Source organism: Mus caroli, unplaced genomic scaffold, assembly GCF_978045245.1.
Source record: "Mus caroli unplaced genomic scaffold, Mus_caroli_1 scaffold_6, whole genome shotgun sequence".
Taxonomy (NCBI): Eukaryota; Metazoa; Chordata; class Mammalia; order Rodentia; family Muridae; genus Mus; species Mus caroli.
The window spans coordinates 46,240,859-46,255,556 of NW_028227261.1; the positions used below are offsets into that span (position 1 = coordinate 46,240,859).

The following is a 14,698-nucleotide window of genomic DNA, read 5'->3' on the forward strand; positions in this document are numbered from 1 at the left end:
TAATTGTTGCTATAGTTCACTGAATATTTTAATCTCTAAATAATTTATCTCTTGTAAAAATTGAGTGTGTGTTGCATGCACACATGTGCATGCTTCTGCATACACAGACCAGAGGGAGATGCCAGTTCCCTGGACGTCTCTGCCTTAGTGCTTTGAGACAGGGTCTCTCGCTGGACCTAGAGCGAGCAGCCAGTGAGCACGGTGATACTACCATCTCTGCCCCAACCCCTACCTAGCACTAGGGATACAGGAGGGCACAGCCCTTTTAATATGGGCCATAGGGATTTATTTATTAATTTTACCAGTGTATAGGCGTTTTGTCTACATTTATGTCTATGCACCACACAAATATAGTGCCTGCAGATGTTAGAAAAGGGCAATGGATTCCCTAGGACTGGAGGTCACAGGTGTTGAAAACCTGGGTCCTCTGTCAGATCAGCCAGTGCTCTTAACTGCTGAGTCACATCTCCAGCCTTGGTTCTAGGGATTTGAACTCAGGTCTTCACTCTTGTTCAGCAAGCACCCTTACCCATGTCATTCCCCCCAGTCTTTAACATTTAACTCTACCAGATAGTTTTTTTTTTTCATTCACACAGGTGTGTGTATTCAACCCTCACAGTAACAATGAAAGGTGAGCTTCACTTTGTCGTGAAGTCGTTGAAACGGTTTCACGTGACAGAGATCACTAAAGCAGTTGTTAGTGCCAAGCCCCCAACCTCCAGTGAGTCTCAGAGCTGTCAAGGACCCCAGAACTTTTCTAGACTAACCATATGAAGTAATCAAATAGAAAGATCCTTCCTAGGAATTGCAATTGTGTAATCACAAATGACAGACATGTGGAAACACTCAATAAGTAAGGCTGGATGTGGTGGCATACACCTATACCCCAACCCATGGGAGGTGGAGGCAGGGGATAAGTAATCCAGGGACAACTTGAGTTGTACAAGACCCTGTCTTTAAAACACACTAAAAAAAAAAAAAAAAACAACCCACACATGCTAAATTATGATAAGGAGCACAGGGCCTGATTCAGACAAGGTGTCAAGCATTTCTTGAATGCCAAGCTCTATGGTAAACACTTTCATCTCTGACATCATGCTGGGAGCTGTCTGCATTTTGAAGAGTACTTCCTACTTCTCTCATGGCCTCTAAGGGGCTATAAGAGCCAGATCGCAGAAGGTCAAGCTTTTCGCCTCTGCCCTGCCACACCCTGCTAGTCTCACTGTTACTGCAATGTCCTTCCAGAGTCTAACGGGCTTCAGAGTATGGAATGCAGAGGATGGACCAAGAAGGCAGGCTATAAGGAGATGGGCCAATGTAGACTGCCTGTGCTGCAGTACTAAGACACAGGCGTCCTGGGAACTGCTCAGTCTCCAGATCTCTGTCCTTCCTCTAAAAACAACTTTCCAGAAAGGATTTAAACAAGATTTTAAAATGCTCAAGCCAGCTCATAATTCTCCCCCTTTAATAAATATGAAAATGAGATTCACAACAGTAGCCAGATGGAGGAAGATGGGAAATCACTCCAGGGGGTGATCAATGAAGTCTATTTTTAGAACAAAAGCTTTCTCAGACCAAGAGCCCATGCCCCCAGTCCTTGTCCTTGGAGCTCAGCCTTCCTCCACAGTGTTATTTGGCCTTTATGAAAGCTCTGCCTAGTGAGCATGGCAGGTGATAGCTATCTTTGTCTAACAGCAAACACTTGGAGAGGTAAAAAGACGTGCTCCAATTCTACAGCTCGTCAGTGAGGCCCTCTCCTCTCCATCACGCAACGCTGCTCTAGAAAGACATTTGGGTGCTTGGCAGTGCTTTCCCAGGTTTCCAGGACAGAACACTACTTGTAAAATCCTAGGAGTTTGGGGAAAACAGCACACATTAGTGGTAATGAGCACGGTCCCTAGAGTCAGATCCAAGTCAAGTCTCAGCTGTTCCCCTCAACTGTAGAGTATAGCCTTGGGCAAATATGAAAACCTTTTTGAGACTCCTCTGAAAAACTGGGAAGATACTAATAACCATTTGGTGAAAATGTTAGAAAGATGAAAGACATGATATGCAAAAGGCCAGCTTAAAATAGCCATTATTCAGCTACAAAACATAATAAATTTTGTGGCGAGACTACCTTTTTTTACTTAACATTTGTGTGTGTGTGTGTGTGTGTGTGTGTGTGTGTGTGTTTGATTGTGACAGGGTCTTACTCTGTAATCCAGCCTGTCCTGGAACTCATCATTTAGCCCTAAGTGGCTGCAACCTGGATGTTTCAATCTCCTGAGTATGGGGGTTACAGGCGTGCACCACCATGTTCAGCTCCACCCACCTTATTTATTTATTTATCTATCTATCCAGTAAGAGAAATGAATTGGTAATCACGGATTAAAAGCAATCCAGTTAAAGTCATACAATCATTCCGGCCCCGAATTCTAGGATTCACCTTTATCTCTCTCTTTGTCTTGATAAAACTTTCCCGAGGCGAGCTGGAATTGGCCGTAATCTGACTGATGCTTAGATTGTACCCACCGTTTTGTCCATCCATCTGTGGAAAAAGGAGAGAGAGAAAAAAACCCCAATGCATTCAAATGAGTCAAGTTGTCATTGCTGATTAAGTTCTACGGGCAGAGGGAAACCGTAACAGGTGACTCAGAATATTCCTGAAATCACGCTTACCACACAGCACCTGGAACCCACTATTTATGTCCTGTCAGGAGGAGCTGCTCAAATGCCAAGCACCTGAGCCACTTTTCCACCACTGCATTCGTGGGGGTTAAGTCCTGAAAATTGCCATTGGGAGGGTGTGGTTGTAGGGCAAGAATCGCTTATTGTCACAAAAGTAGATGGAAAATAAGCCCCTGAGGACTAAGCCCTTGCACACACCTATGCTTTGTGAAGTAAAATCGTAAAACCTGCTCCCTCAGGGAAGAGACTAGCAAAACATTTCAAACTTCTTAAGTTAGTAATGAACATCACGAACAATCGATTTCTCCTGGCCCCTTTCTGTTGCTTAAACTCTGTGGACTCTCCCTTGCAGTTTTCGAACGCTGATAAATGTGTTTTGCTTTGGCACGGATGGCACGAGGACAAAGAAGCATTCTTTTGAGGAGCTGGCATTCCACCCAAACATTCGGTGCCCAGTCCCTTCCTCAGAGTTGCTGACTCCACTTCCTGGGACCAACCCGAGTCCCAGAGTCCCAGAGCCATTTGGCAGCTTGAGCTAGAAGAGGCTTTGAGGGAGGCCTTTATTTTCTCTCCTCCCTGCCTCTGAAGGGAGGTTCTCAACTCTCACTGCCCGTAGGTAAGGGCAATGCTTCGCATTTTCTCAGGAAAACCTCACATCAGCACACAGCCAGCCAGAACACTGGGAGCTGGCCACTGTCAATTCTTCTCACGCAGGGCCCAGCTCTGATGTCTCAGCTGCTTCTCAGGAAACCCATGGGCTTGGGCTTGCCTTCCTAATTTTTTATTTTATTTATTTATTTATTTATTTATTTATTTATTTATTTTGTTTTTTTGAGACAGGGTTTCTCTGTATAGCCCTGGCTGTCCTGGAACTCACTCTGTAGACCAGGCTGGTCTCGAACTCAGAAATCCGCCTGCCTCTGCCTCCCGAGTGCTGGGATTAAAGGAGTGCGCCACCACGCCCGGCCTAATTTTTTATTTTTATATCAGCCCAGGCTGGCTTTGAACTCCTGATCCTTACTCTGTCTTTGCTTCCTGAGTACTGAAGTTACAGACAATAAATACCACCACACCCAGCTTATGTGCATGTGTGAGTGTATGTGTGCATATGTGTATGTGAGTATATATACATGTGTGTGCGTGTGTGCAGGTAGTAGGATGAATGCAGTTAGATGTGCACATTCCCTGAGTATTTACTTACATGTGGAGGTCAGACAACATCCTCAGGTGTCCTTACTCAGATGGTGAGATGTTGTCTTTGCTTTTTGAGACAGACTTTCTCACCATAACCTGGCTCTTGCTGATTAGGCTAGATGGGGAGCCGGCAGGCCCCAGGGACCCGCTTGTCTCTGCCTCACAGTGCTATAATAGCAAGTACGTGCCACCATACTTGACCTTTTACGTAGGCACTGGGAGTTGAACTCATGACATCATGCAGTATGGCAAGTACTTTACTGACTGAGCAGTCTCCTGTCCCCTGCCCTTTCGGTGGCAGGGCTTCACTCTGCATGCAGCCTTAGCTGGCCTTAAACTCATAATGATCCTCCTGGCTCAGATTCTTAAGTTCTGAGATTACAACGCACACTATCAAGACTATACAGTGAGATATCCGATGATAGGCACACACTACTGGGACTATACAGTGGAATCCTATTTTAAAAATGAGAGTGGGAAGGAGACTGAGGGAGAGAGAGAGAGAGAGAGAGAGAGAGAGAGAGAGAGAGAGAGAGAAAGAGAGAGAATGAATTCCAAAAATACATTGCTGTGATATAATGCCCATTTTGAATTAACAGCATTTTTAAAAAGAGCAGGTAGCCAGCTTGTAAGTGCACTTGCTGTTTTTGCAGAGAGAGGACCTGGTTCGATTCCCAATACCCACATGGAAGCTTACAACTGTCTGTAACTCCAGTCCTAGGGGATCCAATGCCCTCTCCTGTCCTCCATGGACACTGTATGTACAGAGACAAACATGCAGGCAAAATACCATACACATAAAATAAAAAAATACGTAAATTCTAAAAAGAAAGAAAAAACAAGAGAAGGTGCAAGATGGTTCAGTTCTCATTCTTTCTCCAAAGCAGGAATGAGATTTGGATGTGACCAGTGTCTTCTCTATACAAAAGGAAAGCAACATTGTTACTATCAGGACAGCAAGCTGAAGTGGAGGGGCTCTGTACACACAGACCTTGTTACAGTATCTTTATCTTGCGCTCAATCTGCTTTCCCACTCTGAGCTCCTCCACCTTGCCTCAGTTTACAATTTACTACCACTTGTCTAATTCGGTGCATGGGATTGATTGTATAACTTCTTCATTGCTTGTTGGGGGAGGGGGAGTTGTTTTCAATGTTTGAGTTTCATGTAGCCCAGACTAAGAATTACTTTGAACTTCCAATGGTCCTGCTTCAGACTTCGGAGTGCTAGAATCTCAGGGGTGCACTATCCCACCTAGCTTTCCATTGTTTTGCCATTTCTTTAGGACTCTTGTATTAATATACTTTTTTAAAAATCATCTGTAGCCGGGCATGGTGGCGCATGCCTTTAATCCCAGCACTTGGGAGGCAAAGGCAGGCAGATTCAGAGTTCGAGGCCAGCCTGGTCTACAAAGTGAGTTCCAGGACAGCCAGGGCTATACAGAGAAACCCTGTCTCGAAAAACCAAAAATAAATAAATAAATAAATAAATAGCATCTGTATTAACCCTTTAAAGATACTTACATACTTAATGCATGTGCTGGTTAGTTTTTGTCACCTTGGCACAAACTAAAATCACCTGGGAAGAGGGAACCTCAACAGAAGTATTTCCTCCATCAGATTGGCCTGTGAGCATGTCTGTGGGCATTTTCTTGGTTAATGATAGATTCGAGAGAACCTAGCCCACTGTAGGTGGTGCCACCCAGGAGAGGTGGTCTTGGGTTGTATAGGAAAGCGGGCTGAGTCATCTGTGGAGTGTGAATCCGTAAGCAGTACTCTTCCCTGGTTTCTGTCTTGAGTTCCTGCCTTGGCTTCCTTGATGATTGACAGTAACCTACCAACCACATAAGCTCTTTCCTCCTTAAGTTGTTTTGGGTGTGATGTTTTATAGCAACAGAACGGATGCTGTGATAAGGATAAAAAACATGAGCCGGGCGTGGTGGCGCACGCCTTTAATCCCAGCACTCGGGAGGCAGAGGCAGGCGGATTTCTGAGTTCGAGGCCAGCCTGGTCTACAAAGTGAGTTCCAGGACAGCCAGGGCTACACAGAGAAACCCTGTCTCGAAAAACCAAAAAAAAAAAAAAAAAAAAACCAAACATATTTAATAAATAAATATATGCTTTCCCCCTGTTAATCTGTCTTATACATGTTGATTAAATTCTCAGATTAAAAAACCCAAAATCATAAACATACCTAAAATTAAAAGGGGTGTTGCTTGGTGTTAGAGGACTTGGTTAGCATGTACATGACCCTGGTTTGCCAAGAAAACAACAAATAATTAAGATTTATTTATTTATTATATGTAAGTACACTGTAGCTGTCTTCAGATACTCCAGAGGAGGGTGTCAGATCTCTTTATGGATGGTTGTGAGCCATCATGTGGTTGCTGGGATTTGAACTCAGGACTTTTGGAAGAGTAGTCAGTGCTCTTAACCACTGAGCCATCTCTCCAGTCCAACAAATAAGTTTTAAAACATCAAGAAAGGGGAGAAATTAAAATTCTTCTCCCAGCCCCCAACACTTTCCAAAGTCTTCCTGTTTCCCTCAGGGTCTCAGTGTTCAATAGGTCTTGGTGAGCCAGTTTATTACCCCCTCTTAGTAGTGGGGTCCCAGAAGTCCTAGTGGCTCAGAAAAAGTGGTCTTACTTCTCTGATCATCGTTAAGCCACTGAAGGATAAGGATTGATACAAAAGACAAAAGACAGATTGAAAGTCAGTATATGTTAGGTCCTCATGTGGTTTTCTGAAACCATCACTCCATACTCATAGATGATTCTGTATCATTATTTCCACTTTGTACTTTGTGTGCTGGCTACTTTTGTGTCATCTTGACACATCTGAGAGCAGGGAACCCCAATTAAGAGTATATGTCCATAAGATTGGGATATAAGCAGACAAATCTATAGGGCATTTTCTTAATTATGGGGGAGGGCCAAGTCCATTACGGTGGGGTTACCTCCAGGCTGGTACTCCTGGGTTCTATCAGAAAGCAGGATGAACAAGCTATACAGAGCAAGCCAGTATGCTGCACCATCCATGGCTTCTGCAGTAGCCCCTGCCTCCAGGCTCCTGTCCTGACTTCTTTCAATGATGAATAGCGATGTGGAAGTGTAAGCCAAATAAACCCTTTCTTTCCCAAGTGGTTTTGGTGATGGTGTTTCATCACAACTCAAACTGGGACACCTAGTAAATGTTGTACTTGAGATCTGATCCCGAATCTGTCTGATTTCAAAGCTGTCTTTCCTCTGGAAGAGATGAAGAAAAGTGTTATATGGAAAAAAATGCACTATCATAATAGCTACTAAAAAAAGATTTTAAAAAATGAATGGTATTTTAAAAAGAAAAAATAGCTACTACTTAGCAGCCATATGTCAGGCATTGTGCTGAAGGGTGTGCGTGCTCTCTCCTTGCGTTCTCATAATAGTCCCATGATGAATGCCCTATTTTTTTTTTCCATTAAAGTTGAAGAAACTGAAGTTCAAAATCTTGCTCAAGAGCCCAGGTTATGAGTAAGAGAACAAGCCAGGTTTGCATCCAGGTCTACGCAACACTGAAGTCTGTGCTTTCAAGCCCTGGATTCTATAACTTCCCTTGAAGCCATACATGTGAAAAGCCCATTACAACCTAAAAAGTGGGTACTTAATAATAGGTCAATCATGTAATGTTCTAGAATTTGTGTATGATTTGAACAATGTCTATCTTTCCTGTGCTCTGTGGCTATTGTGCTGACCATTGTGTCCCGTGTGTAACACAGAGTAGACTGCCAAGATTCTTGCTGAATGAGTGAAGAGATGGCATGGTGGTGCCTTTGGTTTAAGCCATAGCATTCTCAGTTCCTATCCACTCACTTGACAAATGTTGACTGAGCCCAACAAACGCGTACAAAGAGTTGTACAGCTTTAGCCTTGAGCTCCATGATAGAAGAAATTAAAACAGAATTTCAAAGTTCACAATCTTAATTATTTTTTAGGATGAAGAGTACTGATATAAGTCATACCTGACATAATTTAAGTCATATCAAAAATAAGGAGCTTCCCTTGGGACTAGAAAGATGGTCAGCAGTTAAGAGCACGTGCTGCTCTCCCAGAGGACCTATGCTTGTTTTCCAGCACCCACGTGATGGCTCACAACCATTTGTAACTCCAGTTCTACGATGTGACCTCTGCAGGCTCTTTCACACACATGGTACACATACATACACTGAGACACATACATAGGAACTAAAATAAGTATTTAAAAATAATAGCTTCTCCTTAGGAAAACAATGCCATATAAGTAATAAAGTCCTACTTAAATACACCATGGTTTTCTTCTTAATCTTATAACATCTTAATATCAGAAAAGGCTTAGGGTAGAATGACTAACTGGTTGTTTACTTTTGCTTCTACATATTGCAGATAGGGAAACTGAGGTTCATAGAAGGAAGTCACCTTTTGGTGGACACTTAGTTCAAAGTTGCAGATCTGCTACTAAAGCGAAGTCTTTTGCAAACATTCACTGAGCATTTGCTTTGCATCAGGCACCTGGCACACAGACAGGAATCTGACAGGTCCTCTTCAAGGACCTATAAACCTCAGGGGATTCAGGGAGTCTGATGGAAGAGACCTGCCAGCAAGCAACTGAGCAGTAACCAGAGGAGCAAAACATCAGAGCAGAGGGTAGCACAGGGTGATGAGATTCCACAAATCACAGGCTACTGCGCATCAGGGAGGGCTTCAGAGAAAGCAAAGCTGAAGAACTGAAATGGCAGGAAGGTGAGGCGTGGGTGTTCCGAACAGAAAGGTTGCACATCAAAAGACCAGAGAGGGAGAGGATGCGGGGGAGGGGAGGAGCAGTGCATTAGCTGAGGTTGGAGGCTGCCAGCTCTTCTTCTACCTGCTAAATCTTCCCTATAAATTGGCCAAATATTTACCTCCAGAGAGCACTCTAACAAAAAGTAATGTGTTCAGGAGCTGGCACATCTAACTGATAAATGGACACAATCTTCCTCAAGCCCGTGCAGATATAGAAAGGCGCGGAGGTCACACAACTGTAATTCCTCCCATAGCTGCACCTGCAAAAGATTGGGCTTGAGAACTCATCTGCTCCGCCAACTACAAAGATAGGTTTAATGTCCTGAGACTCGGTTGTTCACCCATAGAAAGGGATTACTTAACAGAGTTTCTGGGAGAATCTTTAAAAATAGCACTGCAACACAGGGATGGGCTCAATAAACTACAGGAGGTTGTATTTGCGCGCGTGTGTGTGTGATATATGACATCAGCAATGACATAACATCAGAGAGATACATAACATAGAGGCAAAATAATATGAATACATTTGATTTGAAGATAAGAATGCTCTTTTCCCAGTGGAGACAAAAAATCCATTATAAGCTTGCATAATTAGATAAAAATACACATTTGCTCTATTTATTCAATACTGTTAGATTGTACCCTACAGAGAATTTTTATGATAACCTCTCTTTCTATGTGTATATGTATGTCTTTTTCTCTATTCTCTCTTTCTCTCTCTCTCTCCCCATTCTTCCTTAGTGACCCAAGCTGACCTCAAAATCATGATCCTCCTACCTCTCCTCTCTGAGTTCTAGAATTACTTTGTGCCTAGCTTATGTCTACTATTAACTTTCCATGGAAAATTCTAGACACCGTAGAAGATCCTGACTTCTTTGATTTTAACCCTTTTATTTTTTACATTTATTTTAAAATGGGGAGAGTAGGGGGTGGCATTTGAATACCACACGTGGAAAAGTTGATTCTCTCCTTCCACCGTGGGGGTCCAGGGGATTGAGCTCGGGTCATCAGGCTTAATAGCAGTACATTTGAGATGACCAGCCATGGCCTAAAATTTAAACTTTGATAAAGACTCAAGCCAGTCTTAGGCTGTGGGTCTAATTCTGAAGTTTCTCCACAGATCTGCCCTAAGTGCTTAGCTCTCTACAGTTCAGGACTTTACCTCCAGTGAAACACCAGCTTCTGAATGGGATCTGAATGGAATCATAATGGGGTGGTTCACTTTCTCAGTCGGTGTCTTCATCTCTAAAAGACTACACTGAAACTCTCTAGGTAAACCAGGTGCTGCTAGGGTGACTGGGACAGGAATCATGAGTTCAAAGCCAACCTGGATTACATTCCAAGAAACCAACATACCAAAACAAAAGAAAACCTCAGAAAGAAATAAGAATACAGTAGTGTCTATCCAACTGACACGATTAAAACAGTAAAAAATAAGTTTTAGTCTAGTGAGATGGCTCAAGGGATAAAGACATAGCCACCAAGCCTATTAGTCTGAGCTCAATTCTGGGAACAAGAGAATTTGAACTTCTGCAAGTTGTCCTCTGACCGCTAGACTCTTGCCATGGCATATGTATAACCCCCACATTACGTACATAAATACAGAAAAAGAATGAATTATTTCTCTCGTGAGTGAGAGTGTCTAGAGTCCCTCCGTTCAGGAGTGTTGCTCCCAAGTAGTCACTTTGTCAGCTAAGCATTCCCAGCCCGGGAACCTGTCATTTCTGAAGCAGCATTCCCTAGGGGACAGAGAGTTAAGTTTACTAAGAAAGTGTGCAGGCTACATGGTGGCTCCTGCCTTCAGTCCCCACATTCAGGAGGCAAAGGTGGGCAGATAGATCACTGTGAGTTCAAGACCAGCATGGTCTGTATAGTAAATCTATGCCAGCCAGGACTACATAGTTGAGACTCTATCTCAAAAAACAACCAGCCAAAAGCCCCCAAAACAACAACAACAAACAACAAAATGCACATTAAATAATACTGTCTGATTATACTAGATAAGATAGTGGATACTCACTAAATAGAGAATGCCTGGCCTGTGCTGTCCAGACGCACACCTCCAGATACCAAGAAAGTAAGTGAGAGCGAGGCATGATTCTGGAACCCACTCCTGCTCTCCTGAGAGCCCCTCCAGGGCTCACTGTTTAACAGGGGCAGGGCAGGGGTAAAGTACTTGCTTTTCTTATTTTCTATTGCCTGAGTTTTCCCAAGGTAAAATCAGGTATTGTGCAACGTACAGAAAGTCCAAGAGAAACAAGAACACAGCAAGGTTGATGATCTCCTCCCAGGGAGGGCTATTGCTAATATTTTTACAATGTAATTACACACTTCCGTTTCTCTTCCCTCCCCGCAATCCCACCAGGGTAACACCCCTTACCCCTCTGGAAGTCATGGTCTCTTATTCTTTAGTTGTTGTTGATGTATGTTGTTAATGGTTTTACTGATATTTTTCCTGTGCTGGGGACCAAATCTTGGGGCCAAGGCAAGCCCTTTATCACCAACTGATAGCTCCAGCTCAGCCTTCTTAAAAAAAAAAAAAAAAAAAAAAAAGTGAGTTTTTTTTTCTATGTATACTAAGAAATATCTCTCACCCTCACAACACGGGGCCTCAGTTTCCCTAGCAAGCACTTTACTCTCTGAGCCATTGTCCCAGCCCTAACGTGGTTTAACTAGAGCATAACATTTGTTTTATTGAAATAGATGAACTAGAAATGTATAGCTTAATAATGTGTGTGTGTGTATGTGTGTGTATGTGTGTGTGTGTGTGTGTGTGTGTGTGTGTGTGTGTGTGTGATATGCTGGGGATTGATTACAGGTCACTATACATTCCAGGCAAGTGCTCTGATACTGAACTGTACCCTCAACATCATTTAATGATTTTCTCCTGTGGTGGAGATTGAAGGCATATAGACACATATAAACACTTACTGGAACTTAAAGAGAAAAAAATGTTAGGGCAAATTATTCAGATGACTGGATTACAATTGGTAAATGACATATTAATTAATTAATGACATGTTAATCTCAAAACTTCAGTGCAGCCTACTCTCACATCCTTTACTCTGTTTTTATTTTTCAATCAAATAATCCGATCAGAAAGACCACACTGAACAAGGGAAAAGACAGGAGCAGCTTCACCCCTTTTTTTGGTGTGTGTTTATGTCTGCATGATGTATGTAGGTATTTGTGTGTGGGTATGCATGTATTTCTGTGCACACTACTTTTCGAAACAGGTTCTCTCACTGAACACAGAAGTCATGAATTCAGCTAGGTCGACTGGTTAATGAGCCTCAGAGATGTGTCTGTCTCCAAACCACCCCCACCCCTAGTTACAATGTTTCTGGGGGCTCCCCAAACTCTGGTTCCCATGCAAACTTGCACAAGGGCCTTATTAACAGAGCAAACTGTCCAGACCCTCTATCTCATTCTGGGTTTGGTTTTGGTTTTTGTCAACTTGACGGAATCTAGGCTCTCTGGGAAGAGGAGCCTCAACTGAGAAAATGCCTCCATAAGATTGGCCTAAAGGGAAGTCTATGGAACATTTTCTGAACTAGGGATTGATGTGGGAAGGCCCAACCCATTGTGGGAGGGGCCACTCCTGGGCTGGTGGTCTTGGGATGTGTAAGAAAGCAAAGTGAGGAAGCCAGAAGGAGGAAGTCAGCAAGCAGCACCCCTCCACAGCCTCTGCTCCACTTCCTGCCTTGATTTCTTCCCGTGATGGACTGTGATATTTAAGTGTAAGATGAAATAAACTGTTTCCTCCTCAAGTTGCCTCTGCCTCCTGAGTGCCAGGATTAAAGGCGTGCGTCACCACCGCCCAGCTGACAACTTTTATTTTTTTCTTTTGTAAACAGAGTTCCTCCCTTCTTCCCTCTACTGACTCATTTATTTATGAGACTTAATATGTACTGGGTGATAAAAATAATAAAGTCTCTTCCTTTGTGGAGTTTATATGCTGACTGAAGAGTAAGGTGACAAAGTTTAAACAAGATAATGTAGAGATACAATGTGTAATATAATAGCAGGGAAATTATAATTTTGTGAAGAAAATTAAGAGGTGCTAAGTTATTAGTTGAGACAGGGTAGCCAGCCTCTGTGCTGGGATAGGATTGGATGAGATGACCAGTTGAGGAGAGTGAGGCACGTCCTAAGTGGGATGCAGTAGCAGAGTACCACAGAGAAGGCATGGGAATGAGAGCTGTGCCCCAGAGCACACAGTCCCCAGGCTTTCTCCCCGTTCACTTTCACTGCAGCCACATGGAAGTAAGGACGATCACCCCTGTCCTATGCAAACTGACAAGTAAGGGGGCCAGGGACACAGATTAGCTTCAGAGTCTGGCACATGCAAGATGCTGGGTTTGATTGACCACAAAAATAAATTTAAAAATAAAATAAAAAAAATAGCGAGATTAGTAAATTACACACAGTCACCCACTGAGCAAATGGCAGAACCAGAACTTGAATTCTCACACATCCAAGGCCCCACTCTTGCCTCCTCACTCCTGCAGCCTCCAGAGAGATCCTCGCCAGCCGTTTGTACTTGAGCTCTGGAAAGGCCAGCTGGACCAGGTCCCTTTGGTTCGGGCATCTGTCCAGGGCGATTCTTCCCCAGGCTCAGCATGTCCAAGTGTCCCTGATTCACAGATGGTCTCAACTGCTTATCAGTCGGAGGCCTGAGCAGCAGGGTGTTCCTCAGTCCTGCTGGGCTGTCCCCAGTGTGTCTATGCCAGCTGGGTACAAAGGCCCTTTGTGTAAGAATGTCTCTCCAGCCAAGCTTTCATAGACAAGTCTGAGAGCTAACAGAATTAACATTCACACGCGTACATACCTTGTGACTCCTGCATCATTCAGACCCTCATTGGAATTCCAGTTTCTTTCCCCCAGATTTTATATCCCCACAATGGTGGCTGCTGTGGTCATTAGCTTTCCCTCCATATCTGTCTGTGTTGTCAGTCTGATGATCCTCCCATTTTCTCTGTCAACACTCCTGCCTATGGTAATGTGCCAGTCCCTGGGAAAGTTCTGGGTTTCTACATGCTCATGTTGTTCCAACGGCCACTGGTATTATTGTCCGCAGCCACAGGACACTTGGCAGCCTTTCACAGTGACCACCGAATGCTTTATGAAGAAACAAGACCTAGGCTTAACCAGATCCTCTGCTACCATGCATTGTGGAACTTTGGGGAAATGACCTTACCTCTCTGGGACTCAGTTTCCCCATCTCTACAAAGAAGGGTGCCTTCTGAGGGCTCCACACCCTCTCAGTTCTGTGATGTTCTGTGGCCTGGAGTAGTCTAAAGGAAAGTAGAAAGCAAGGACCTGTGTCTGTATCTGCCTCACGGAGGCTTTTGGATTCGATGACCTTTCCAGACCCTTTTGCTTTTGACATCAACAGTATGTAAGATGTCCTTTCTTGAAAACTGCCAAGCTGGAAGGCCTCTGACTTACTTGGCCCATGGGGGTAGAGGCAGTGGAGGACAGCCAAAGTGGTACAAGAAAAATGAGTTTTGAAATTCTATGGTCCTGGATTCAAATGCTACACTTGCCACGTCAGTAGGCACATAGCCTCTTCTGCTTCTCTGGGCTTAAAATGAAGAACTACTTTGCAGAGGTGAACTGAGGCTCGGCAGCATTGTGCCTAGGGAACACCACGCTTAGTCACCGTTACTCAAGGTATCAGGTGCAGCTGAGCTAGAGCAGGCTGGGCGGAATGCAGGAAATTGGGGGTTTATTTTTTTTCTCCCCTTTGGTGAGGTTTTGGTTTTTCTTTTTCTTCTTTAGGTTCTCCTGTAGCCTAGTTTGACCTTGAACTTGCTAAGTAGCTGAGACTAGCTTTGAACTCCTGATCTTCCTTCCTCTACCTACTCAGTGAAGGGATTACAGATATTTTGCTTTCTATAATTAAAATCATAAGTTTGTTATAGAAAAAAATAAAGGTAAAACCATCTGTCTGTCCTTTATTACCTTATTACTAAAATGGAAATTGTTACCATTTGCATTTTGGCATATTTTCTTCTATTATTCTTCCTATGCATAGACAT

General features: G+C 43.5%; 1 protein-coding gene across 3 annotated transcripts in view; it reads right to left on the minus strand.

Moving 5' to 3' along the window:
* LOC110292958 (calreticulin-like) overlaps positions 1 to 14,698 on the minus strand; it is a 36,084-nt gene that overhangs the window by 16,151 nt on the left and 5,235 nt on the right. The window contains exons 2-4 of one of the 3 annotated variants that reach the window (XM_085839095.1): positions 11,035 to 11,180; positions 6,818 to 7,106; positions 2,429 to 2,530 (exon numbers count right to left, since the gene is read on the minus strand). In XM_085839095.1, the coding sequence (XP_085695221.1) occupies positions 2,429 to 2,530; positions 6,818 to 7,106; positions 11,035 to 11,049 (406 nt within the window). In that variant the 5' untranslated portion in view covers positions 11,050 to 11,180. The remainder of the gene's footprint in view (positions 1 to 2,428; positions 2,531 to 6,817; positions 7,107 to 11,034; positions 11,181 to 14,698) is intronic. The other 2 variants (XM_085839096.1, XM_021160651.2) reach the window with 2 other exon arrangements.